We start from the raw sequence: 24,203 nt of genomic DNA on the forward strand, positions 1-24,203 counted from the left end.
GGACAGGGAAATACCTGATACAGAGTAGTAGTAACTCCCAATGAAGGTGTTCACGCCCAAGGAGATCACCAAAGACTGCTCCCACTGAAGATGACACAGCGTAGGGTGGAGCAGAATCAACAGGGTGGTTCTTCAGCAAGAACCTGATTCTTCACCAAGAATCCGATGGAGGGCGAATGAGCACGACTTCAGATCAGTTTTTCTCCAAAAACTGATATCAAGAACCTTTCTTAATCACTCCTATAGGTGGAGATCGAACTGGTAATGGCGGCAGCAATAGGAGAAGGCAAGAGCAGAAGATGGCATCAGTCCAACTGCAGTTGTCTTCTCTCTTGTATCAGTAATCTGATTTGATGAATTGGGGTTCGCCCTCCTCCTCTATTTATAGCCTTAAAGAGAGGTTCTCCTAATCCCATCAAGAGTTTCCTAATCCAAATCTTGTATTTGGATCTGGACTCTCTTTAAGAGATAAGGATAATCCCTTATCTTATCTGCAGATAAAGATCAGCCCTCTTAATCTCATTAGGAGTTTCCTAATCCAAATCTTTATTTGGATCTGGACTCTCTGAGTGGATAGGGATAACTCCCTATCCTATCTGCTGATCTAAATCCCAGAACCGCCCCTCTTTAATTAATCATATTAAACCGGTTCAAATTGGGCTTTAGGCCCATTAAGTCCATGTGCTCTCTTATCCTCCAAACTACTGCCCAGTTGGGTATCCTTGTATGGCGTGGGACCCAAACATTGATCTACACATCATCCACATGGGTTCAGCCCAGCCTCTGTTACAAGGCATGGCCGAATTCACTGTAGGAAACAGTGAACCCCTGAGTCCATCACCATGGGCTCTTAATGGGCCCAACATTTACACTAAATGGTCCCTGGGTCAAGCCACCTTATAAAAACCCAAGGATTGTGGGCAGATGCAAGATTAGCCCATCAGGTATTACCCTCAATGGTCTTACACTTAACCTCTCGGCCCATAATGATCAAACACTGCCCAACAAGAGAGGACCTCTCCCTTGGCTGCAAGGAACAGTGCTGCACTCTCTACTCACATGGATCCCGGGAATTAAAACCTTTTGCAAACAATTTGAAACCATAATATATATATGTATATCTCTATATAAATATATTTTGCAAAACAAATTTCAACGATTGAAATCGGCTGCCGGCAGCTTTGGTTTCCATTAGAGAGAGTGCATCCCCGATCATTCACTTTGTCCGACAAAGGGGCTGATCCTGTCACCCACTCAGATGAATTCTCGGACTGTCCCAACATACCCAGGTTTTGACCCCCTCTAAGGATCTCACTGATTGGCATATCAAAGACAGCCCAATCCAACACCTAGTGCAGTATCATAATCGATTCTAGGGGTCAGGTGTAACATTCTAGTTTTGCCCATCTATCTCCAAGGTCCAGGGCAATACTAGAATTCTGGTCCGGTTCAGGGTTTCAAGAAAACCCACACTGCATGTACCTCAGGTCTCACCCTAGCAGCTGAGACAAGCCACCCCAACCAACTTGGCAACACATCAGTGTCAGCCTTGGCAGGATAAATCTCCCCAAATCTATCCAACGGTTGTGAAGATTCTAAACTAACACGAGTCTCATATGTGTCCAGTGGTATTACACAGAAACACACCATAATAACATGAATCAAATATGTACTTTATTCATTTACATTAAATGTCATAAGGTATATCATTCTGATTGGAGCTAAAGACATACACTGTCTAACACCCAATGCATTGCACTTTATAACAAATGTTTTGTTAAAGTCCGGTAGTGTTAATGCCGATGGTGAAGACAAGGCCGTTTTGAGATTTTCAAAGGCCCGTTGGGCTTCTAGGGTCCTTGTGAATGCATTCTTGCTTAGTAGATGTGTTAATGGGCTAGCAATGAGGCCATAGTTGCTAATGAAGCAGCGATAGTATCCTATCAAGCCCAAGAAGGCTCGTAGTTCCTTCACACTTGTAGGTGTGGGCACTGCTGGATGCTTGCTACTTTCTTGGGGTCTGCCACTGCCACTCCTACCACGTGGCCAAGGTAGTGTACTTGGGATTGTCCAAAAGCACACTTGGATGCTTTCTCATATAATTGATTTTGCAAGAGAACCTTCAAGGTGACTTCTAGATCTTCCATGTGTTGGGCCCATGTGGGGCTGTAGACTAAGATATCATCAAAGAAAACCAGTATAAACCGACATAAGTATAGACGGAATAAATCATTCATGGGGGACTAGAATTTTGTCGGGGCATTTGTGAGCCCAAAGGGCATGACCTAGAATTCATAATGTCCACCATGCGTGCAAAATGCATTCTTGTATATGTCATCCATGTGCACTCTAATCTGATGATAGTCGGCCCGTAAATCTAGTTTGGAAAAAACTTGGCCTTCCTTGAGTTCATCCAAGAACTCATCAATCACCGGGATATGGAACCGATCCTTGATGGTGATGTTATTAAGTGCTCTATAATCAATGCAGAAACGCCATGTCCCATCTTTCTTTTTGACCAAGACTGGCTAAGAAAATGGGCTATGACTTGGTTGGATGAATTGTTTTTCTAATAGCTCAATTTGTTTCTCAATTTCTTTTTTCTGAAATTGAGGATAACGGTAGGGTCTTACATTTATGGGGGCCGCTCCCAGAAGTAATGGAATACAGTGGTCATGTTCCCGTGAAGGCGGTAGATTTGTCGGCTCCTAAAATACTGCTGCATATTGCTGGAGGAGTGCTTTCAGCTGCCACTGCTATTCTTTTTGTGTGGTTGCAGTTCCCAGAGGATGGTTTGAGTGGGTTCCTAAGCTTGTTTCAGGAGGGACGAGAGGCTGATTGGGCTTGGGCCTCTGGCTGGTATACCTTGGAGGCGGATCTTGAACCCATTTGTCATGAACTCCATTGACAACTGGAGCCAATCACATAGAACCGGCCCCAATTGTCTCAGCCATTGTATTCCCAATACTATATCGGCTCCACTGAGCTCAAATAGGTATAAGTCCACCACAAATGGCTGCCCTTGGATTGTAAGTTCAATGCTTGTACAGATGCCTTCACTAGGGAGAGATGTCCCATTTGCTACTTGGACCATGAGTGTTGTTGTGGGTTGGATTGGCAGCCCCAGTTGTTGGGCAAACACTTCCGTTATGAAATTCAAGGTGCTTCCACTATCGATCAGTATGGACACCTGGCATCCTTTGATTCGGCCTGAAACCCTCATAGTTTGTGGGGAGTTGAGCCCGGTAAGGGCCTGGAGCGACATCTCCGGTGCCAGTTGCTGTTCTTCAGCCCAATTGAATCCTTGCAATTTGTTGGGATGTATCCCACTTTCAGTTCTGTCTTCGGAGTCATCTTGGAGGGTGTAGATCTGCATTGTTTTACATCGGTGGCACGGCCCAATTCATTCTTCACAATTGTAGCAGAGACCCTTTTCTCTGCGGGCTTGCATTTCGGCCCACAATAGCTTCTTGAAGAGAATTGATGGGCCAGTGATCATAATTCTGGGCTTACCCAGAATGTTGTCTTCCTTTCCTGGGCCAAATCCCTTGCTCCTGTGTTTGTCAGGCCTTGGAAAGTTGGCCGATCTTTGTGGTAACCAAGGCCGGCTGAGTTTCCTTGCTCTGTTTAGCCATTCTTCTTGGATCTTAGCCATGGCGACAGAATCCATGATCGTGTCTGGTTGGAGTGCCCTTACTTCCAGTCTGATGTCTTCCTTGAGCCCTCCGACGAAGGCTCCGACCAGCGCATGCTCTGGCCAATCGTGTGCTCGTATAGCTAGGCGCACAAACTCCGTCTAGTAGTCGCGAACACTCCCGGACTGCCGGAGTTTGGCAAGACTTTCATTATAATTTCAGTAGCCTGATTCCCCAAACCAGATGCAGAGTGCTTCCGCGAAATCCATCCAGGCTAATTAATCGTGGGCGTCACCATCAAAACCATTGGTACCAAAGGATGGTGTCTCCAAGTGGATTGCCGCTAACAAGACTAGATCTTGGCTAGGGGTTTTTTTGAATTCAAAGAATTTCTCTAACCTGTAGATCCCGGGAACAGGGTCGCTGCCGGAAAAGATTGTGATGAAATCTGTACCATATGCCGCAGAAGGGAATTTTTGCCGCTTCCTCTTTTTTATTTGTCTTGGTCGCCCTAACATATAAATAACAATGCTGGTGCTGCCAGCACTGATTCTTTTAGCTCTCATGTCTCTCTTCTTCTTGCTGAAAACATGGTATAAGAGCAGGTTGGTGCTCTGTAAAATCTCCTCAACTGCATCGGCTGATTGTTCTGTGATTTCTGGACTGAGAACAAAGGAAGCATACTGATGTTCTGGACCTGAGAACTGTTCGGCTGCATCTCCTTCGTCTGTTCTGGGATAAAACTCGACTGAAGGGATTCCAGGAGTTGATGATTGGCTGAATCTTCCTAAGAGGTCGGCTGTTCTTTTTTTTCCCTTTGTTGTTCCCTACTTTGTTACTGGAAAACCCAGAATTCTCTCGGACTGATCAGGGACACTTTGTAATTTTTTTTTTGTTTGGTTCTTGGTGTTGATACCAAGAACAGGTTAAGGTTTTTTTTTGCCTTGACCGAATGATATAAGGTGGGTTTAATCCCTTTGTGGGTCGGATGATCCAGAAAACCCTTTTTTCTTGTGAAGAAATCTGTAGGTCATGAGTGACCTGGTTCGGCTGACTGGTACAGCAGCTGTTTACTGATGTTTGTGGCTAATATTGGCCTTGGGGGATCTGTTACACCTGTGAGAGTGTTCAGGTGACCAGTAACACAGCAGAAGTTGGGTTTTGATTGTTATTTACTCAGAGTGGGGGCTGTGTCTTCTCTTGTGGGTGTGTATAGACTGAAATCATGAACTCTGAAGATTCTGCAACTTCGGGAACCACCATGAATCACAGTGGAATGAGTAGTGGTCATGACTCCATGAATTTCCCAATGACTATCACCCCGTTGGATGGTAGAAATTACCTGGCTTGGTCTAAGGAGATGCGGCTGTATATCACAGCCAGGGGTAAGGCAGGATATATTAATGGGAAAATAAAGGAACCTAGGGCTGGTACTGCAGAATACGATAAGTGGGACCAAGAAAATTGCATGATTATGTCCTGGCTTTTGACATCCATATTACCATCTGTCAAACAGAATTTTATGTGGGCCGAGACAGCAAAAGAAATATGGGGCCAAGCACAAGCAACTTACTTAGAGCAGAGGCATTATGCTAGAATTTACCAGCTACAAGCGGAATCTTCGACATGTAAGCAGGGAGAAAGGAACCTATCGACATATTATTCTGCCCTCACTTTAGTTTGGAAAGAACTTGACTATTACCAGAACATTGAGTGGGAAAGTGAAAAGGATACTAAAGCATATAAAAAGTTAGTTTCACAACAAAGGGTGAGGGAACAAGGAAAAACAACAGCCTTGATTGTCTATGTAGATGATTTTGTCATCACTAGAGACTGGGTCTTAGAGATTCAGAGATTAAAAAAATTCCTTGCTACACAATTTGAGGTAACCTGGGGCACTTGCGCTACTTCCTTGGTATTGAGGTTGCTTTCTCTCAACAAGGCATTTTCATTTCCCAAAGGAAGTACACCCTAGATCTCCTAAAGGATACAGGGAAGCTAGGAGCTAAACCAGCTGACACACCTATAGATGTAAATCACAAACTTGGGGATTGTTGTGGTGAATTCTTGAAAGATCCAAGGCAGTACCAAAGACTTGTAGGCAAGCTTCTCTACCTATCCATGACTAGGCCTAACATAGCATATGCTGTGGATGTCCTCAGTCAGTTCATGCATGCACCCAAGGAGGCACACCTAGAGGCAGCATACAGAGTTCTTAGGTACTTGAAGAAATTTCCAGGGACAGGTTTACTCTTTAAGAAGCATGGGCACATGAGAGTAGAGGTGTACACAGATGCATATTGGGCCGGCTCAGTGGATAACAGAAAATCCACCAGTGGATATTGTACCTTTGTTGGTGGAAACCTTGTGGCTTGGAGAAGCAAAAAACAGAGTGTGGTGGCCAGGTCAAGTGCAGAGGCAAAATACAGGGCTATGTCAGAGTTATTGGGGATCAAGAACCTATTAAGTGAATTAGGATTTCCTTTTGATGATCCTATGTCACTCTATTGTGATAACAAAGCTGCCATCAACATCGCAGCTAACCCAGTTCTCCATGATAAAACCAAGCATATTGAGGTGGACAAACATTTCATTAAAGAGAAAATTGAGAAGGAGCAACTGTTCACTCCCTACATTAGGCCTGATGAACAACTTGTAGATGTTCTTACTAAAGGATTATGCTCACTACGACATTATGATCTTTGTGACAAGTTGGGGATGATTGACATCTATGCCCCAACTTGAGGGGGAGTGATGAAATCTGTACTATATGCCATAGAAGGGCATTTTTGTCTTTCCTCTTTTTTATGTTGTCTTGGTCACCCTAACATATAAATAACAATGCTGGTGCCGCCAGTAGTGATTCTCTTGGCTCTCACGTCTCTCTCCTTCTTGCTGAAAACAGATTGGAAATGTGATTTTGGTGTTTCTTTCTGGCCATGAACCGCTCCGTCGGTTGCTGCCATGCTTTCCTCCTTCGTTGGGATCGCATCCTTGTTTCCCTCACCTTCTGTCTGATCGAGCTTCCTTACCAAATCTGCTAGTGTGTCCAATTCTCGAATGTCTCTAGATACTCGATGGAGTTCTAGTTCAACTTGGTCAACCCTGGTGTCCATCGAAGTTGCTCTTGTGTTCGGCATTAGGCTCTGATACCAATTTGTTAGGAACTGCCTAACACAGGGTTCTACTGAGGAACCACCTCTTGAGAATAGAAAGAGAGAGAGAGAAAGAGCGGGAGTGAGAAAGGGAGATAGGGTTTGTTTGAATGATTGTCTCTATTACTTCCTCCGATTGTATTTATACATGGGGTTGGTACAATCTGTTACAATCTTGGAAGTTAATTCCCACTTCTTGTTGCATTCGGTTATGCCAACCTGTCATTAGTTGGACCTGAGAGCTGACGTGGTTTCCTTCTTTTGTAGGTCTTGAGTTTGGGCTGGCTATTCCCATACACCGGCCTTGGTTCAATGTTGCCGCTTGTCCCAACATTATGGCTTACAAAACACAAAGATCCCTTAGTTGACTAGCTTTAATTATAGACATAAAAGTAGAAATGAACTAATAGAAAAGAGAGGCTATAATATATAAACAAATTGCATATTATAGGAATTCATTAGAAACATATTTGTAAAAGAAATGTAATCCTTGCTAGGAAAAGAAGAAAAGGAGGAACTCTTACCTCTTGTAGAATTAATGCAAATGAAAAGACATCCACCTTCGTGTCATATTCTTCATTTCTAAAAACTTCTGGAGCCACATACCGGCCTATTCATTAGAGAGAAATTCTTCAGATTTCAGAAAAAGAAAGCTCTCAAATTAAGAAAATTAGTATTAGAGAAAATGCTTGAGAAATGAAATGCATGTCCATGATACTGTTCATTTGGTCATGCCTAAAGGTTTGAAAGGTCATTCTTACTTCCTTAAGAGGTGAAGATTCTAATTAACTGAAAATACTATTATCCAAGCATTATTTCCATCTAGTATATAGTATATCAGAAGATTAAGTCCTTCCCAGACCTTTAGACTGAACCAACATAGCCTTCAAAATGGCTGCTACACCAACTTCAACAACAGCCACATCCACCTTACCAGAGCCCCCACCCTCCCAATTAAAGCATCTCCACGTCTAGCCTAAAAGCCATGAATTTAAGAAGCCATCCATCCAGGTGAAAAGATGACCACCTAGCTGACTAAAACAAGGTGGGTACCTTGTTGCAATTCAATTACCATAGATAAGTTCTTACATCCCACCATATACCATATATGTTTTTTTTTATCAGAAAAAATTCGTTTTATTAAATTAGTTATATGTAAGAACAGTACAACTTGATGACAAGAATGTCATCCCAAATATCAAAAGCTAGTTTGCAAAGAAGCCCAATACAATTGCTGCATTGCAGCTCCTCGTTTAGCAAGGGAGTCAACTAAGCCATTTGCACTCCTTACCCACTTGAATTCAGCATTTAAATCCTTTCCAATCATTCCCACTTCCCTCAAAACATGTTTGAGAGTCCATGGGATATGTCTATTTCAACTCACTCATGAGGTAATTACTTTTGAGTCCCCTTCCACCTCCACCTGTCTAAAACCCAGTTGCTTTGCCAACCGAAAACCATGCAACAATGCCAACAATTCATCCTTCATAGAGTTTGCAGTACCAATTGGCCCTGAATACAAAGCCAAGAACCTGCTCTCCGAATTTCTGATTGTACCACCTATTCCTGCCATACCCGGGTTACCAAGGAGCTCCCATCAAAGTTCAATTTTACTTTGCTGCCTCCTGGGGGTTTCCACTCCACTCTTATTCTTTCTTATTCTCTAGAGGACTGCTACCTCATTTCATGCCCTTAAGATGTCAGTGATTGAAAAATTCTGAAAGCAGTCCAAGGTCTTTACCCATAGTTCAACCTTCACTTTTATGCTGTCTATTACCTCCTCCAAAGTCCTACTCTTTCCAGTAAATATTTTGTTATTCCTCTCTCCCCACTCCACCCAAGTAATTGCTACCTTAGTATCTCTCCACATTGCTCTCCCTCTATTCTTTGGTTGCCTCAAGAAGTTTGGATTGAAGATATCCACAGCCTCATATGTTCCTTGAAAATGACGACGTATCCATCACGGAGGTCCTAAATTTACGGAGAAAATAAAAACATTTGATAAAACTTTGGCTATCCAGCTCCACATTTTACAAATACATATCCATTTGCGTTTTACGAAAACGTCCCTATAGTTTTAATTATTTTACATATTCAACCCTCCTACACTATTTTTATTAGGGAATGACTATTGACCTCCTAAAGTACGTAGAAAATGTGAGGGGACATGAACCTAGGAAATTTTTTTCAAAAAAGGAAATGACCATTTTAACCATAACCCTCCTTTCAAAATCCAAAGAAAAGAACACCCCCTAAAAGTTTTTATATCACATGTAGTCTATCCCTTTTCCAAACAAAGTTATAAGTTGGGAGAGGATTTATTTGTTTTCTAAAATGTGGATAGAAGAATTTCATTAATAATTATTTAATGAAATATTTTTATAATTTTTAAATGAGTATTTATTTCTTATTCAAACAATTATTTTTTGCAGCAAATCACACGTGTTATGCCATTCAAACAATTATATATGTTTATATATAATATATAGAAAATATGTGACATATTAAAAATATATATACCGATCGGTTCAGTTAACCGCCGGTTTTTTTGTAGGTTAACCGAAAACTGAACCGGTCCTTCGGTTTTTCAAAAATTCCAAACCAAAACTGAACCGATCAGTTCAGTTAACTGCATTTTGTGGTTTGGTTTTCTTGGTTCAGTTCGATTTTTCTGTTTTTCATGGACACCCCTACTTGGGGGCTTGCATGAAGAGAAAATAATGTGATAAAGAGATACAACCATACTCGTGAGTTGCATTCTCAAGGTTGTTATGATATCATGTGCCAATTAATTAGTTTTAATATTCTTCTCATCCAACCATCAATTAATGTTGATCTCTCAATTTAATCCTATGTAAGTTCATCTTTATGGGCTGAATTGCATAATGGTATTGTTAGAATTTCTTCATTCGTAATAACAGAAGCAGAGGCTGGAATGGAATTGTAACATTGTTGTTTGCTGCATTAAAAAAGACAATGGTTTCTTAATAAGAAACTTGCAATTATAAGTACTTAACTCTTGAAACTCATATAAAGACTTAAAAGAGATCATCGTGTGCTCGTTTTTTAAATATTGCTTCAGCAAAGCATTTCATATAAAAGAACACGATCATACAGTGATAGTTCTGAGTTCTACTTCATAGTTGTCCTTTGTTTCACATCGAAAACTCCTAGTTGACCCAGATGGTAGGACCGTTCGGCCTGGGAACTGTCTAGGCAACTCGTTCCGTTTTACCCAAACCCAGTCCGTGGCCAAAAATCATTGAATCAGTCAAATGATCCGTTGACCCGGGCAGTCGAACCATCGACCCATTCAATGGTTTTTGGCCATTCTTATTTTTAATTATTTTTTATTTTTTGATTTTTGATGTTAGAACAAGCCATCTGTTCGAACCGAACGGTTGAACCGTCGAGCTGGAAACCAGTGGCCAGAACGGTTCCGTTTCTGGGTCATTTTTTTTCTAGATGTCAATAATTAGATGAAATAACTTTGAAGTTATATTCATGGGAATGGTGGACATTGCAAGGGATTCCAAAACCTTGAAAGATAAATCCAAAGTGACCTTAAACACAAAAAAAAAAATGGCAATAAATCCACTAAACTGAAAAAACCAAGGAAAAAAAATCAGAAAATCGAGTCCAAAGTTCCGCTTTGAGGCGGAATTAAACATGCATGCAATCAAAGGAAGAGACAAAGCAAATTGTCTTGTAAGAAAATTAAAAAAAAAATAACATTGCACAAGAAAACCCAAAGAAAAAACAAAAGGGAAGAAATAAAATGGTGGTAAACCCTAGACCGTTTTAGAGGATCTTGAAGAAGAAGACCAAACACACAAAAAAAACACAAAAACAGAAAATGAAAAAAAGGAACATACCGCACGCACTCGAATAAAGCCCATAGTAGAAGAAACCTTTGAATAGTGAAAATCCAAAAGCATAAAAAGCATGGTTTTCGAACCACCGTTGACTCGAACGGACGGACATTTCGACCCAAGAACCATCCAAGCAACCAATTCCGTTTTACCCCAATCCCGGTCCCTAGCCAAAAACCGTTGAATCGGTCAACGACCCAGTGACCTGGGCAGTCGAACCGTCGACCCGTTGACCTGTTCAATGGTTTTGGTCGGTTTTTTATTTTTAAAATTTGTGTTGTCAGAACGACCATCCATTCGAATTGGATGGTCGAACCGTTGACCCGAAAACCAGTGGCCAGAATGGTTTCGTTTTCAGATCATATGAGTCACACGCTCGAATGACATAACGCGTATGATACTACTTAATGGACCTCACAGACTCAATGGTTCCGTTTTTTTATTTTTTTAATTGGGAACCGTCCAGGCAATCGATTCCGTTTACCCCAATCCCGATCCTTGTCCAAAAATCGTTGAAATGGTTTTTAGCCGTTTTTTTATTTCTTTAATTTTTGTTGTCAAAACGGGCCATCCATTCAAGTCAGACGGTCAAATTGTCGACCTGAAAACCAGTGGCCATAACAGTTCCGTTTTTGGCTCGTATGAGTCAAACGCTCGAATGACATAACACGTATGATACTGCTTAATGAACCTCACACACTCGATTTTTTGCCTGTAATTTTTGTTGTCAGAACAGGTCATTCGTTCGAACTGGACGATCAAACCATCGACCTGAAAACTGATGGCCATAATGGTTCTGTAATTTTTTGCTTGTAATTTTTTTGTTGTTAGAATGGGCCGTCTGTTTGAACTAGACGGTCGAACCACCTACCCGAAAATCAGTGGCCAGAACAGTTCCGTTTTCGAGTCGTATGAGTCACACGCTCGAATGGCATAACACGTATGATACTGTTTAATGGACCTCACACACTCAATCACATATCGAATGGCATAACACGTATGATATTGCTCTCCCAAATTCTACCCCTACATAAGAAGCAACATATGAGGAGAAAGGCAAGAAAAGGGTCTTCTTCTTTGTAGCAAATCACATGTATTTTCCTTTCCAAGGAAGATTTCTCAGTGGAAAGCTCAAGTTTTTTGTGGGATAGGCTTACTCCAATTTTCTTTCACCGAGAAGTCCACCCCTTGAGAATTATGTGAGACAATATGTTTGAAAAAGGAGGAGAAAGTAAAGAGTGCATCTAGGGGGATGAGCCAAATTCTAGAATCTTCAAGGTTTGGGTCTAGAAAAAACTACTTCCAAAATGTCAACTAGGTCAATGAAGGAAGTACACTCACATTCCCTTGGAACTCTTCTAAAACTAAGGTTCTAATGAAAACCAGGAGGAGGTGTTCCCATTCTAGATACAGTTTCAACCTTAAGGTTAGAAAAGACAAAAAGATCAGGAAGTTGATGTTTTAATGGTGTTTCCCCTATCCAAAGGTCTTCCCAAAAGCGGATTTTGTCAACCCTTCCCACATCATAATGGATGGAGTTAAGGAAAAAACGGTATACCCCAGAGGTTTACCATATATATGTTACTTATGTTTTATTTTAGGATTTCACTACAAATACAAGAGCTTCAATGAAATAGAAGAAAAGAAAACATTATCATCATATAATCCTTGTCCCAACTCCATGGGGTCAGCTAGAAGTAAAGAATACAAAAAGAATAAAAGAACAAGCCATACAATAAATAGAACAAGGACTCAATTGCCTCCATCCCTCAGTATCTTTTGGATATGATGATTTTCCATGTTTGATATAAAGCCAATATCATTTAGTAAAGAAATTTGCAGCTTCTCAATTTGTAGGCATGCTTGGATGGGATATAAAACTCAGAAATTAGCCTATGATTTAGGTTTTTCTTTGTAAAATTCCATCACCTATGTGATTGGGCAACTTATTTCTCCACTGACAACTAGAATTGCTACAAACCTTGACAAATATGACCCCCTGTTGTACCTTTTCTTCCTAGCAAGTAGTAAGTCTTTACTTTAGATGCTAGCCAGAGTAGGGGGAGGGGGAGGAAAATCTCTAATTTCTTAGTAACTTTAACAACCACTCAAGATGCCTTTAAAAATTCCAAGATGACCTCACCCTCATTTAACCAAGCCCTTCCATGATCCACATCTGGATTTAGCTTTAAAGCAATAATGGACAAGCTCCCATGAACAAAACCTTACTGGACCTTCTACAAGAGATCTTAGAGGCCTTATTCAAAACATATCCTATTTGGCTATAGAAATTAGACCTGTTCACGGGCCAGGCTTCAGGCCTAAGTATGGAACATATAATATAAACTTGAACATAATAAACATTACATCACACTAATAATATACTGAAAAGACAAAACTACCCCTATATAGTCGACTATAACACTCCCCCTCAAGCTAGTGAGTATATATCATATGGTCCCAGCTTGTCACAAATGTAATCCATTCTTCCCCGACTCAACCCCTTAGTGAACAGATCTGCCCATTGGTTTCCTGTGTTTACAAATGCAGTACTTATTACTCCACTGAGCACCTTCTCTCTCACAAAACGATAGTCAACTTCTATGTACTTTGTACTTTCATGGAAAAATGGATTAGATGAAATGTGGGCTGCAGCTTGGTTGTCACAATAAAGTTTCATGGGGTGACCACTTTGTACACACTAGTTCACATGTAGGTGTATAAATGTTATAACCCTAGTTCTCAGTGTTCTTTTGTTTGTGTTGATGTTATGTTCTTTGAGTTTGTTCTAGTTTTTTCGGCGTCGGATGTCTCCTCTTTTTCTCTGCCTCCACTTCTAGCTCCAATTGCAGATCACATCCCTCTTGTTCCAATTTCAGTTCTAGTTGTGTCTCATTCGTCGTCTCCAGTGCAGTTCCTTGCTGAATGACCACCTATCAGACAAGTGTATACGCATCAACAGGCATCAGCTCCTCCTTCAGTCTCTTCATTGTAAATAGATACAACAATTGTTTCAGCACCAGTTTCACCCCCTCCCTTCAACCTTGACCTTCCCATTGCTTTGGGGAAAGGTAAATGTAGTTGCACACTTCATCCCATTTCCAATTATGTTTCAATATCTCACCTTTCTGCCTCCTATCAACAATTTGTTTCTTTGTTATCTTTCGTTTTTGTTCCTAAGAATGTCCAAGAAGCCCTTACCTCCCTACGGTGGTGCCAAGCAATGGATGAAGAACTCTCTGCTTTGGCTCATAATCATATGTAGGATCTCACCACTCTTCCTCCTGGAAAACATGTTATGGGTTGTAAGTGGGTGTACACTGTCAAGTATCTCCCAGATGGTAGTGTTGAGCGGTTCAAGACTTGGTTGGTGGCAAAAGGGTATTCACAACTATATGGCATTGACTACACAGAGACCTTCTCTCTTGTGGCTAAGATTAGTTCAGTTTGTGTTTTGATTTCATTAGCTGCTATGTATAATTGACCTCTATTCCAACTTGACATCAAGAATGCATTTTTACATTGTGACCTTCTTGAGGAGGTTTACATGGAGCAACCACCAGGGTTTGTTGCTCAGGGGAGGATGGAAAGGTGTGCAAACTCAAGAAGGCTATTTATGAACTTAAACAGACTCCACGTGCATGGTTTGGTAGATTTAGTGAAGTTGTGAAAGAGTTTGGCATGAGACAGTGTTAGGTTGATCATTCAGTATTCAGCTATGATTCGTCTGCTAGGAAGATTTTGTTGGTGGTAATATGTAGATGACATTGACATCACAGGTAGTGATAGGTTGGGAATTGACAAGTTGAAGACATTCTTGCAATATCACTTCCAAACAAAGGACCTTAGGAAGTTAAAATACTTCTTGGGGATAGAGGTAGCAAGGTTTAAGCATGGTATCAATCTGTGCCAACAGAAGTATGTTCTTGATTTGGATGAGATAGGTTTATTAGGTGCCAAACTAGTTGAAACACCCATGGAACCGAATGTCAAATTGAGTATTGATGCAGGTGAGGAGTTTAAGGACCTAGGAAGGTACCAGAGGCTGGTAGGAATGTTGAATTATCTAACCATTACTCGGCCAGATATATCTTTTGCAGTCAGTGTAGTAAGTCAGTTCATGCAGAATCCTCGAGTGCCACATTGGGATGCAGTTTTAAGGAATAAGGATTGTCTGGTAATTGAAGGGAGCTCCAGGTCGTGGTTTGTTATATAAGGGTGGAGGAAATCTTGAGATAAAGGGATATACAAATGCTGATTGGGCTGGTTCAATATCTAACAGGAGATCCACTACGGGGTACTGTACCTTTCTTGGAGGAAATTTGGTGACATGGAAGAGTAAGAAGCAGACTGTGGTAGCAAGGGATGGGGTATACAACTAATCACCCCATGAAACTTTATTGTGACAACCATGCTGCACTCCACATTTCATTAATCCATTTTTCCATGAAAGAACAAAATACATAGAAATTGATTGTCGCTTTGTGAGAGAGAAGGTGCTTAGTGGAGTAATAAGTATTGCATTTGTAAACACAAGAAACCAATGGGCAAACCTGTTCACTAAGGGTCAGGGAAGAGTGGATTACATTTGTGACAAGCTAGGACTATATGATATATACTCACCAGCTTGAGGGGGAGTATTAGTCAACTATACAAGGGTAGTTTTGTCATTTCAGTATATATTATTAGTGTGATGTAATGTCTATTATGTTCAAGTTTATGTTATATGTCCCATACTTAATTAGGGGCATAAAAGTCTTTATGTACTCAATTACAAACATATAAATACAATCTGGCTGACTAGAGAATAAGCTTACTTCTCTAGATCGAACCAGTTTTCTCCTCCTTCTCTTCTTTCTCTCTTCTCTCTCTTTCTTTTGTCTTTATTCTCTGCTAATCTAGGGTTGAAACCAGTACAGATTTGTTCTGAAACATAAACCTTCACCTGAAGAATTGCCTTCCTTCCCTTTACCATTAAAGTTATCTTTGAAGATGAGAACTCAGGTCTAACAGTTGACCCTTCTCCTCAACTACTCCAGAATCTATACAGGAGATATCCAAAGGAATTATTACTTCAACATCACCCCCCCCCCAAAGTCCAATTCAGCACACTCTTTTCAACTCAAAGCTGTCACAACCTGTAGTGTCTCCAATATGATATTGACTAACAATGATACCATTTATTTGGGATTTAGATGCAATTCATAAATGATGCCTTGAGTCAACATTTAGGACGAAAAGGAGAAAGAGAGAGACCAACTGTCTGAATATTCAAATGATAGGTATTCCAGCATTAGAATTTAGAAGATAAATAGTTTCTCCATGAGTCTGGAAAAACACTAAGTTAATAGAATCATTAACACGAGTCTTTCATGAAGCATCTTCCTCATATATATGCCATGTATTAATTGAGTTAATTGTAGACCTTTCTTTCATTTTGAACTATCCATAAACCCTTAAATGAGGAATTTTTTCAAAAAAGAACCAATGCTATAAATTATGTCATAAATCAACAAACTTACATGATGTGTCTTGACATGTTAGAGGTCTATCTTCTTTAACTGTATTCGCAACTTGCAGTAACTTACTAACTCCAAAGTCTGCAACTTTTAGATGTCCAGAATCATCCCGAAGTATATTTCTGTTATCTTACTCGAAAGCAACACAAGAAAGTTCTAACAGTTTCAGACCATCCAGGTAGATAATAACTACTTCAAAAAAAAGGAAAGAATTGGTTCTCTGCACCAAAGGGGGAAGGGTGGAAAGAAAACAATGTTATATGAGAACTTACGAAGGTTCAAGATCTCGGTGAATAATTGCTTCTGGTTTATGCTCATGCAAGTAATTCATTCCCCTAAAAAATTAGCCAAGACATTATCACAAGGAAAACCAATTTGTTAGCAGAGACCATGACAAGAAGAAACATTTAATGGGTGGGGTCTAGAATATGAAATCATCATCAGGTTCCAAATCTATGAGTCCTACAACCCATGGTTCAAAAAAAAAGTGATAGTAAACAATCTAAGACAAAATAATTATATTCAACATGCCAACACAATCAATTTCACAATCCACACCATTAGAACTTAAAAGAACATGACTGTAAAACCCAGTCAAACTGAATCATCATATTCATTTGGATAACTGGATAAGCCCTACTGTCACTGCATTCCATGCCAATTCTTAGTCATCAGAAATCACTCATAATCAGCTGAAGTTTTTGTATTTTGTGGAGTCAATCAAATCCACTTACTAATTAATATACTTTTTTTCATTTTAAAGATCCTCCATACCAAAGATTATAGCTTTGTTGCTTCTCTTTTCTTCCTTAAGTTGCTATCGACTACTGAACAGAGCTTCTCTAGAGATTGAATGAAAGTGAGGAGCATTGCTGAAAATCGAACAATATCAATCAACCTCCTCCTTTCTATCTTGGAAAAAGAAAGATAAGATTGCTCTCATCAAACAACCCCAAAGCAAATTTCTCCTTTTTGTAACCACTAAAAGGAAAACCAAACACAGCCTAATATCACAACCCGACTTTCTCAGCCTCTAAGTCGTGCAGTACTCCACTCATCCCACGGGTAGAGTCAGCCTTGCCTGCCCAAGATCTCCCCTCTGCTATGGTGCTTGTGAAGACACGCCCCTTGTGTATTATAAAAGCAACAGTGATGACAATATTCAACACTATAAAGACACATTGATATATAATATTTATACACCTACATCCAGTATACAGTATATGCAGGTATATGTGTGTAAATCAAACCCAGGTTAACATGGAACTCTTCAGTTCTAAGCTGGTTGGCTCTGCATTTAACCAATGGTCATTTTTTGTATCTAGACCACTTCACTTCTTAAGTATGGGCAATGCTATACGACTGAGGAAAATCCAGCATATAAACCAGTGAACAAACCTTGCAATATCAAGTGCAAATTTGATTGCTGTCATTGGCTTCAGTGCTCCTTTTCTTTTCAAATATGCACGAAAATCTCCCTGCACCATACAAAGAGAGTTGTATTATATTACAACCAACATTCTAGAAATCAGACTACATTGTTCAATTGAACCAGGCTAAACTGGAGCCAACCCCTAATCCAGTCAATGATTTAGACATTTCAGATCGTTTTCAGTCAAACTAGGAAGAACCAAAATCAAGCCCCTATGCAGTTCAATGTCCTGTCTGGTTTTCAAAGAAAAGAACTTTTAGATTTTTTACAATTTCCATAATTACATCCACACATGTGAGAAAACTTCAATCTCCAAATTGCATCTCAATATGCACCAACAAAAAGGCCATTACCAAATCTTGATCACTCGGTCTGTGAGTGGCCACTTTGTGCAAAAAATACCAAAGGTAAGACCATATCCAGTCTACCCCTCCCAAGACCCCAGATATGCCAGCCCAAGATTTTACAGAAATGAGCGCAACAAAATTAAATAACAACTTAAATGCAAAGCTTTTCATTTTTTTGATGCCAATGAGGAATGAATTAACAATGAGAAGATAATAGGAGTGATTATTCTTCCATCCTGCAAATTTACACACACACACACGAGTAGGTGTGATCATGGGTCAGGCTTAGTACCTAAGATAAGGAGCTTAACCAAGGCCTCGTCCTGGCCCATGCTGCACCCCAGGCATGAATACTTATGAATTTATAAGACACAAAACATTGAAAATGTCCTTGTTTATATCACATTATGATATATAACAAAAAAAGGACAGCCCAGTGCATGAGGCTCCTGCCAATGTGGGGTCTGGAGAGGGACAGATGTACACAGCCTTACCCCTGCACATACAGACACTGTTTCCAAGATTTGAACCCTGGTCACCTAGGTCGAGTGGAGCAACCCAACCATTGCACCAAGGCCCACCCTCACATTATGATATATAACATGTATCATATCATTTATAGTACATACTAAATAATTATAATATATAATAATATCTATACCAGACATAAAAAATTCCAGGCTGGGCCCGGCCTAGAAGTATTGGGCACTAAACAATTGGGCCATGCTGGCCAAGCTAGAACTACCACCCTCCATCTACGCTATGGTATTAAAGATGGGCCATGTGTCATGACCTTGTGATAGTTGCATGCAGGGTTTGCCCCTATTTAGTTGAATAAATTTTACCATTTACTCATCAAAAAAGAAGTAATAGTTGAACTTATGTGAATCACTTGTACTGTGTGACTTACAAGAATGAAGTTTTGAAATAGAAGTTAAATATGAACAATAAATGTGATAGTTGTACCAAACAAAAAAGGATGTCATATTGAAACCTTCACATGTGGTTAAAGAGGCAATGCAGAACAATTAGTTGTTAAGATAGAAGAACATGTGCTGTACAAAAGACCAGTTGGCAATAAGCCAATAACACAAAGAAAGTGGAAAACCTTGGGTAAATATTCAGTGACAATCATCATTGGACTACTCTGGGTTACAGCACCCAAGAACTGGACCACATTTGGATGTCGTATCTTTTGGAGCAATGCAAGCTCATCCCTAAATGCCGTCCTGTAAAATCCATAGATATGAAAATGACAAAACTAGAAGAAAGATTAAATAAAAATGACATCAATGTCATTAATACTAAATAGCAAGGAAAAAGCTTTCCAATCAACTGGTAGTGTATAACCAACCCACACTTTATCCTCATCAGTAATGACATCATCCCCAAGTGTCTTCACTGCAACTTGTGTTCCACGCCATAATGCAATACGGAAGGTTCCCTATGATATATTTCATGTGATAGAGTAAGTTCCCAACTAATGACAATACTGGTACAGGTGAATCATCATATAAATTCAAATTGATTAAATTTCGGTGAACAGACTTGCAAGAGAATAAATAACTAGGTAACCTTGATCACACAATTAAAATCCAGAAATAAGAGTCAAAACGACGCAGTTTCTAGCCACATGAATGATAACAAAAATGGGATGACATTTGTAGAATGCACAATCCAGAAACTCCAGTATGTGGTCAAATTGTTTGCTAACAGAATCTGTTGGAGTATTCAGTTTGTATAAGGATTATTTTATGAAGAAAAATATATAGTCAGGGACTTTAATGTAATATCAACTTCATTGGGGCTTTTATTGTAACTTTGGATGGTTTAATGTTGTATAAAAGTCTTTCTTATAAAGAAAGACAGATTGGAATGTGATGTGTTAAACTAATAAACTCTACTCTTTTCTTCTTTCTTCTTTCTCATTATTCACAACTTAACAACTGTAATTCTGATTAACAGGCATAATCACTATTAACATTTTCATCATCATCAGATTTTTCTTGACGACAAAGAAAAATCAAGAAAATCAAAGATTTTGATATTGTGTATGACTGCTTCTTTCCTATCTGGATAAAACTAGTGTTTAGGATTTGTTGATCTTCTTCTTATGAGTTTTTTAATTCAAGTTGTACTGGTTTCTGTGACCAATTGAATGAACACCTATTTCTCTATCTATTTTGGCACCAAGGATGATTTCACCCTGAGAGATTCTATAAATCTTGGTTGTAAACAAAGTTTTGATTACAGTCATGTTTCAAGTTCTATTGGGATCTGAAAATTAAAGGACGGGGAGAGTGGTATCTTTTGAGAACATTAGCACATTCTTTTTTATTGAAGATCTATCATGGTGCATATTGTTGAATTGTGTGTGTATTTCCATCATCAAGATTCATTGTGCCTTGCACTTGTTCAAAATGCTTGAAATGCTACAAGCTTTTATGAAGAGAAAATCTCTTTTTATGTTTAAGGGTCATGTTGTTTAGTTGTACTTATGTGTCATTAGGTATTTGATATATTAATATTTCTAGTAGAATGTTCCTCATACTGTCATGTTTTTGTTAGGTCTTTGTTAAGTTGGTAGTATTTCATTATTACTGGGGTATTTACCAAGGTGGACTTGATGATTGGTCATGTCTTGGGAAAGAGCTGCACAGCCACCATGTAATAAGTTGAAGAGTTGCTTGCCATGGGTAAGAGCCAAAAGTGCCTCTGTGAGTGAAATCAAACTGACTGGATCCTTGTAGGTGTGGTGTAAGAGCTCTTGCTGTAATGCTGGAATCTTCAAGTTGCCTTGTTCAAGAGAAGCTATAGGGTTTTCTTGTAATTTTGTATAGTTTAAATTTTATGTAAAAAACTACTCTCATCAGAGAGAGACAAACTGCATGTGATACTGTTAGACCAATAATCTCTAATCTTCTCTCTTCTCTTCTTTCTTCTTTCTCATTATTTGCAATAGCAACTTAGAATAACTTGGTATCCATGTAAAGCATGAGTTATTTGAAGGCGAAAATAGCAACTCCTAATGCTGAACATACCTTTTTATTACTTAGCAAGAAATTAAGTTTACAATGGTTCGCATAGAATCACAAAGGCCAATTAAAGAGAACCGTTTCCCCACTGGGATAACAAAGAACCCTTTCCCTCCATCTTTTGAAAACTTAGGATTCAGAATCTCGTGATCAAAGCAGAAAGGCTTTTAAAGAAGAAGATCAACTAGATGGAGTGGAGAATATTGACATCGTCCCTTTTAAATATAGAAGCCATTTCATGGCAACAGACCATTTCATGCAGATATTACAAATACAAGTAGATTCTCAACCAGGTTCAAAAAAGATAATGAAAAGAATTAAATAATCAACAAAGAGAGAATAGGTCCAAGTACCTTGGTTATTTCAACACTATTAGTAAAATCAAGCTCTTTAGGATCAATCTCGTATTCTGGAACTTCACGGGCATTGTGGACATGCATAGGGGCCATCTGAAGTTATTAAATCAGAAAAGAATAGTTACAATATGGACCACCAATTTCATTCCAATACAAAGGATGATCTAATATGTAACACATACCAGAGGCTTTGCACCATGTTTCTCCAAAAGTTTGATCACATCATGGTTTTTGTAATATATTGCATCTGCAAGAGGCTGTTTGAGGAACTCTAAATTATTGTGCAAGTCCTTAGAGATTTAATAAGATGATTCAGTCATCTAGATGGCAATTGAGGAAGCACTAAATCATTTGGCAGGTACAGCCAGCTCCATAAGATGATTCAGTCTTTGAGATGGAATAACACTTATATAGATGTCAATGAAAAACAAAAGACACTGGAAAAATCAAAAAACTGGTTTTGTAACTTCATCTTTAAGGATATATCATTTGCCAAAAAGAATTCTTTTTTTATCAGATTTGCTAAAAATAATTCTTTTTTTATCAGCTTTGCTAAAAATAATTCTTACACAATTGAAACTTCTTAAAAGTAATCAATCTTCATTGGAGTCTGCAGGGTCTTTCGTACTGACTGTGATGGTTAGTCAGGTTTGAAGTATCACACAAAAGGAGCATAATGATATTGATTTACAGTTTTCTTTTTCTTTTTTTTTTTTTTTTGAAAAGGTAAAGTATAATGAATTAATTGTATAACTTGAGTAGTTGTACATGGGATGAGATTTGCCCAAGAGAACTATAATAAGAATAATTACAAAAAGTAGGCATCAGTTGATAGATTAGCTGCCTTAGAACAAGGGAAAATTTTAGCTAATATGTTGTGTATAACTTCATCTATTTGTGAGGATTTGCCTTCAAAAATTCTGATGTTCCTCTCCTTCCATATAGTCCAAATTATATCCATGGGCAGCATGTCCCAAATGATTTTATCATTGCTAGAAAGGTCTTCAATGTACCAGCTGCTTAGGAAGCCCAAGAAATACTACAAAAAACCAGTTAGATGCAGGTTAACCAGCAAATGGTTCCAAATAAGTCTGCTCACTGGGCAATGCAGAAAGAGATGATCTGCACTTTCCTCTGCGGTATTGCAAAGGGGGCAATTGGAAATGAATATAGAGAATATGAAAGAAAGAGGATGAAAGGAACACGAATGACTTTTACCAAAAGAAATGCAATTCTATTTGGTTCCAAAATCAAGGTGATGCTTAGTAAAGCACAAACCCCGGTATCAGCCATGTGAAACTCAGCTCTAGCAGTTACAAAAGTACCAATTTGCCCAATGTCATTTTAGTTTTTAATGCAAATTGTTGCATCGAGACAAACAAAAGATGCTTTCTTTGCTGCACCCAACATGAACAAGAAAGCATAATTGACATTACCCATTCCCATTCAAACTTGCAAAATACAATGCCATTCTTGGGGAAAGTTCGTATTAAATTTCATTTTCATAAACTCAAGAAAAAGAAACTTCCAGGTACATCAGCATTTATTTCTTTTTTTTAAACACGAATTCTTTTCATTGATTCGTTACCGCAATGCATCAGCATATTGGTCGCAACATATTTCAATAAAACAAAAATTAATTCAAGGAAAAAAGGAAATACGTGTTCAATAAGATACAATAAACAAGTGAATGAGAAACAGAAAATCAAGATAATACCTCCATTTTCTCAGTCCATAAATTCGAAAACATGAATTAGCACAATTAACCTAGAAAAAAAAAACAGAATCCATCTTAGTCCAAAGCAATGAACATACCGTACTACCCCATCGATCCTTGCGATCCACCTCGGCGCCTCTTCGTAGCAACAATTCAACAACATCAGTCCGCCACTGACAAGCGGCAATATGCAGCGCCGTCCGTCCATCAATGTCCTTGAAATTCACATTGGTCCCTGAATTCAAAAGCTCCTCAATCCCTTCAAGGTCTCCTTCGTTAGCCAAATACATAAGCCGAATAGTATCATCAATAGCTTCCGGAATCTCTTGCTCGTCAACCACCACCGATTCATCATCGCGCTCCGGTGGCTTAAGTGATGACTGCTTGCCCAGAGTAAACCTCCCCTGCATCATTGCTTCCATTTTCAAACAATCCAACGCCAAGAATCCAAAAGAAATCCAACCCTCTTAAACCTTCAAAATTTACAAGCAAGAACTCCAAATTTCACAAACTAAACCCCAAACAACAGAACCCGCTCTGAATTTGAAAGATTTCAGAGAACCCTAAAACCTTGACTTTTCTAAGAACTGCAGGGTTTAACACAGAGCCAGAAGATCAGAGAATCAAAGACAGGTCACAAGAATCAGAACAGAGAAGAGTAGAAAGGAGAAGCAATCGAATTTCAACGCCACAGTCTGGATACAAGAATACAGATAAGAAAGAAGAGTCTCAAGCGCACTTCGTCGAGGTCTGCAGTTTGAAAATTATTTAAAAGATAATTAATAAAACAAAAGACGAAATTTTTAATTAATTTGATTCGTCGTAATGACGGTGACGTCCTCCATATGGGAGGGTCTTGGCCTCTTGGGACAGATCCGTCTTCCTAGAAAACACGGTGTAGTTTTTCGAAAAAAAGCACAATCATTTTCTGGCACGTGGCCGCGAGGTGGTTGGGTTGGCGCCTTGGCGGGCGTGGAAGGTGGGCTTTCGGAAAGCGCGGAAGCAGCAACGAGCCGACGTCAGTTAACCGCTTTCTAAATTCCAACTAACGTTCACGGTACGGTTCACACTCGGAGCGTAACGGTATCAGCTTTCCGAGCAAAAGGTGCAACACGGCTGCCAGGTGCCAGCTAGC

General features: G+C 39.3%; 1 protein-coding gene across 1 annotated transcript in view; it reads right to left on the reverse strand.

Annotated features, from left to right (window-relative positions):
* LOC104608992 (serine/threonine-protein kinase 12-like) overlaps window positions 1–23,946 on the reverse strand; it is a 35,246-nt gene extending 11,300 nt beyond the window's left edge. Inside the window, exons 1-9 of the mRNA XM_010275141.3 lie at window positions 23,167–23,946; window positions 21,534–21,608; window positions 21,349–21,444; window positions 19,319–19,404; window positions 19,069–19,189; window positions 17,580–17,659; window positions 16,454–16,516; window positions 16,185–16,303; window positions 7,315–7,400 (exon numbers count right to left, since the gene is read on the reverse strand). Of these exons, the coding sequence (XP_010273443.1) occupies window positions 7,315–7,400; window positions 16,185–16,303; window positions 16,454–16,516; window positions 17,580–17,659; window positions 19,069–19,189; window positions 19,319–19,404; window positions 21,349–21,444; window positions 21,534–21,608; window positions 23,167–23,490 (1,050 nt within the window). The 5' untranslated portion in view covers window positions 23,491–23,946. The remainder of the gene's footprint in view (window positions 1–7,314; window positions 7,401–16,184; window positions 16,304–16,453; window positions 16,517–17,579; window positions 17,660–19,068; window positions 19,190–19,318; window positions 19,405–21,348; window positions 21,445–21,533; window positions 21,609–23,166) is intronic.
* Between the last annotated feature and the right edge of the window lie 257 nt (window positions 23,947–24,203).

The sequence above is a fragment of the Nelumbo nucifera genome, chromosome 3 (assembly GCF_055504915.1).
Source record: "Nelumbo nucifera cultivar China Antique chromosome 3, China Antique-T2T, whole genome shotgun sequence".
Taxonomy (NCBI): Eukaryota; Viridiplantae; Streptophyta; class Magnoliopsida; order Proteales; family Nelumbonaceae; genus Nelumbo; species Nelumbo nucifera.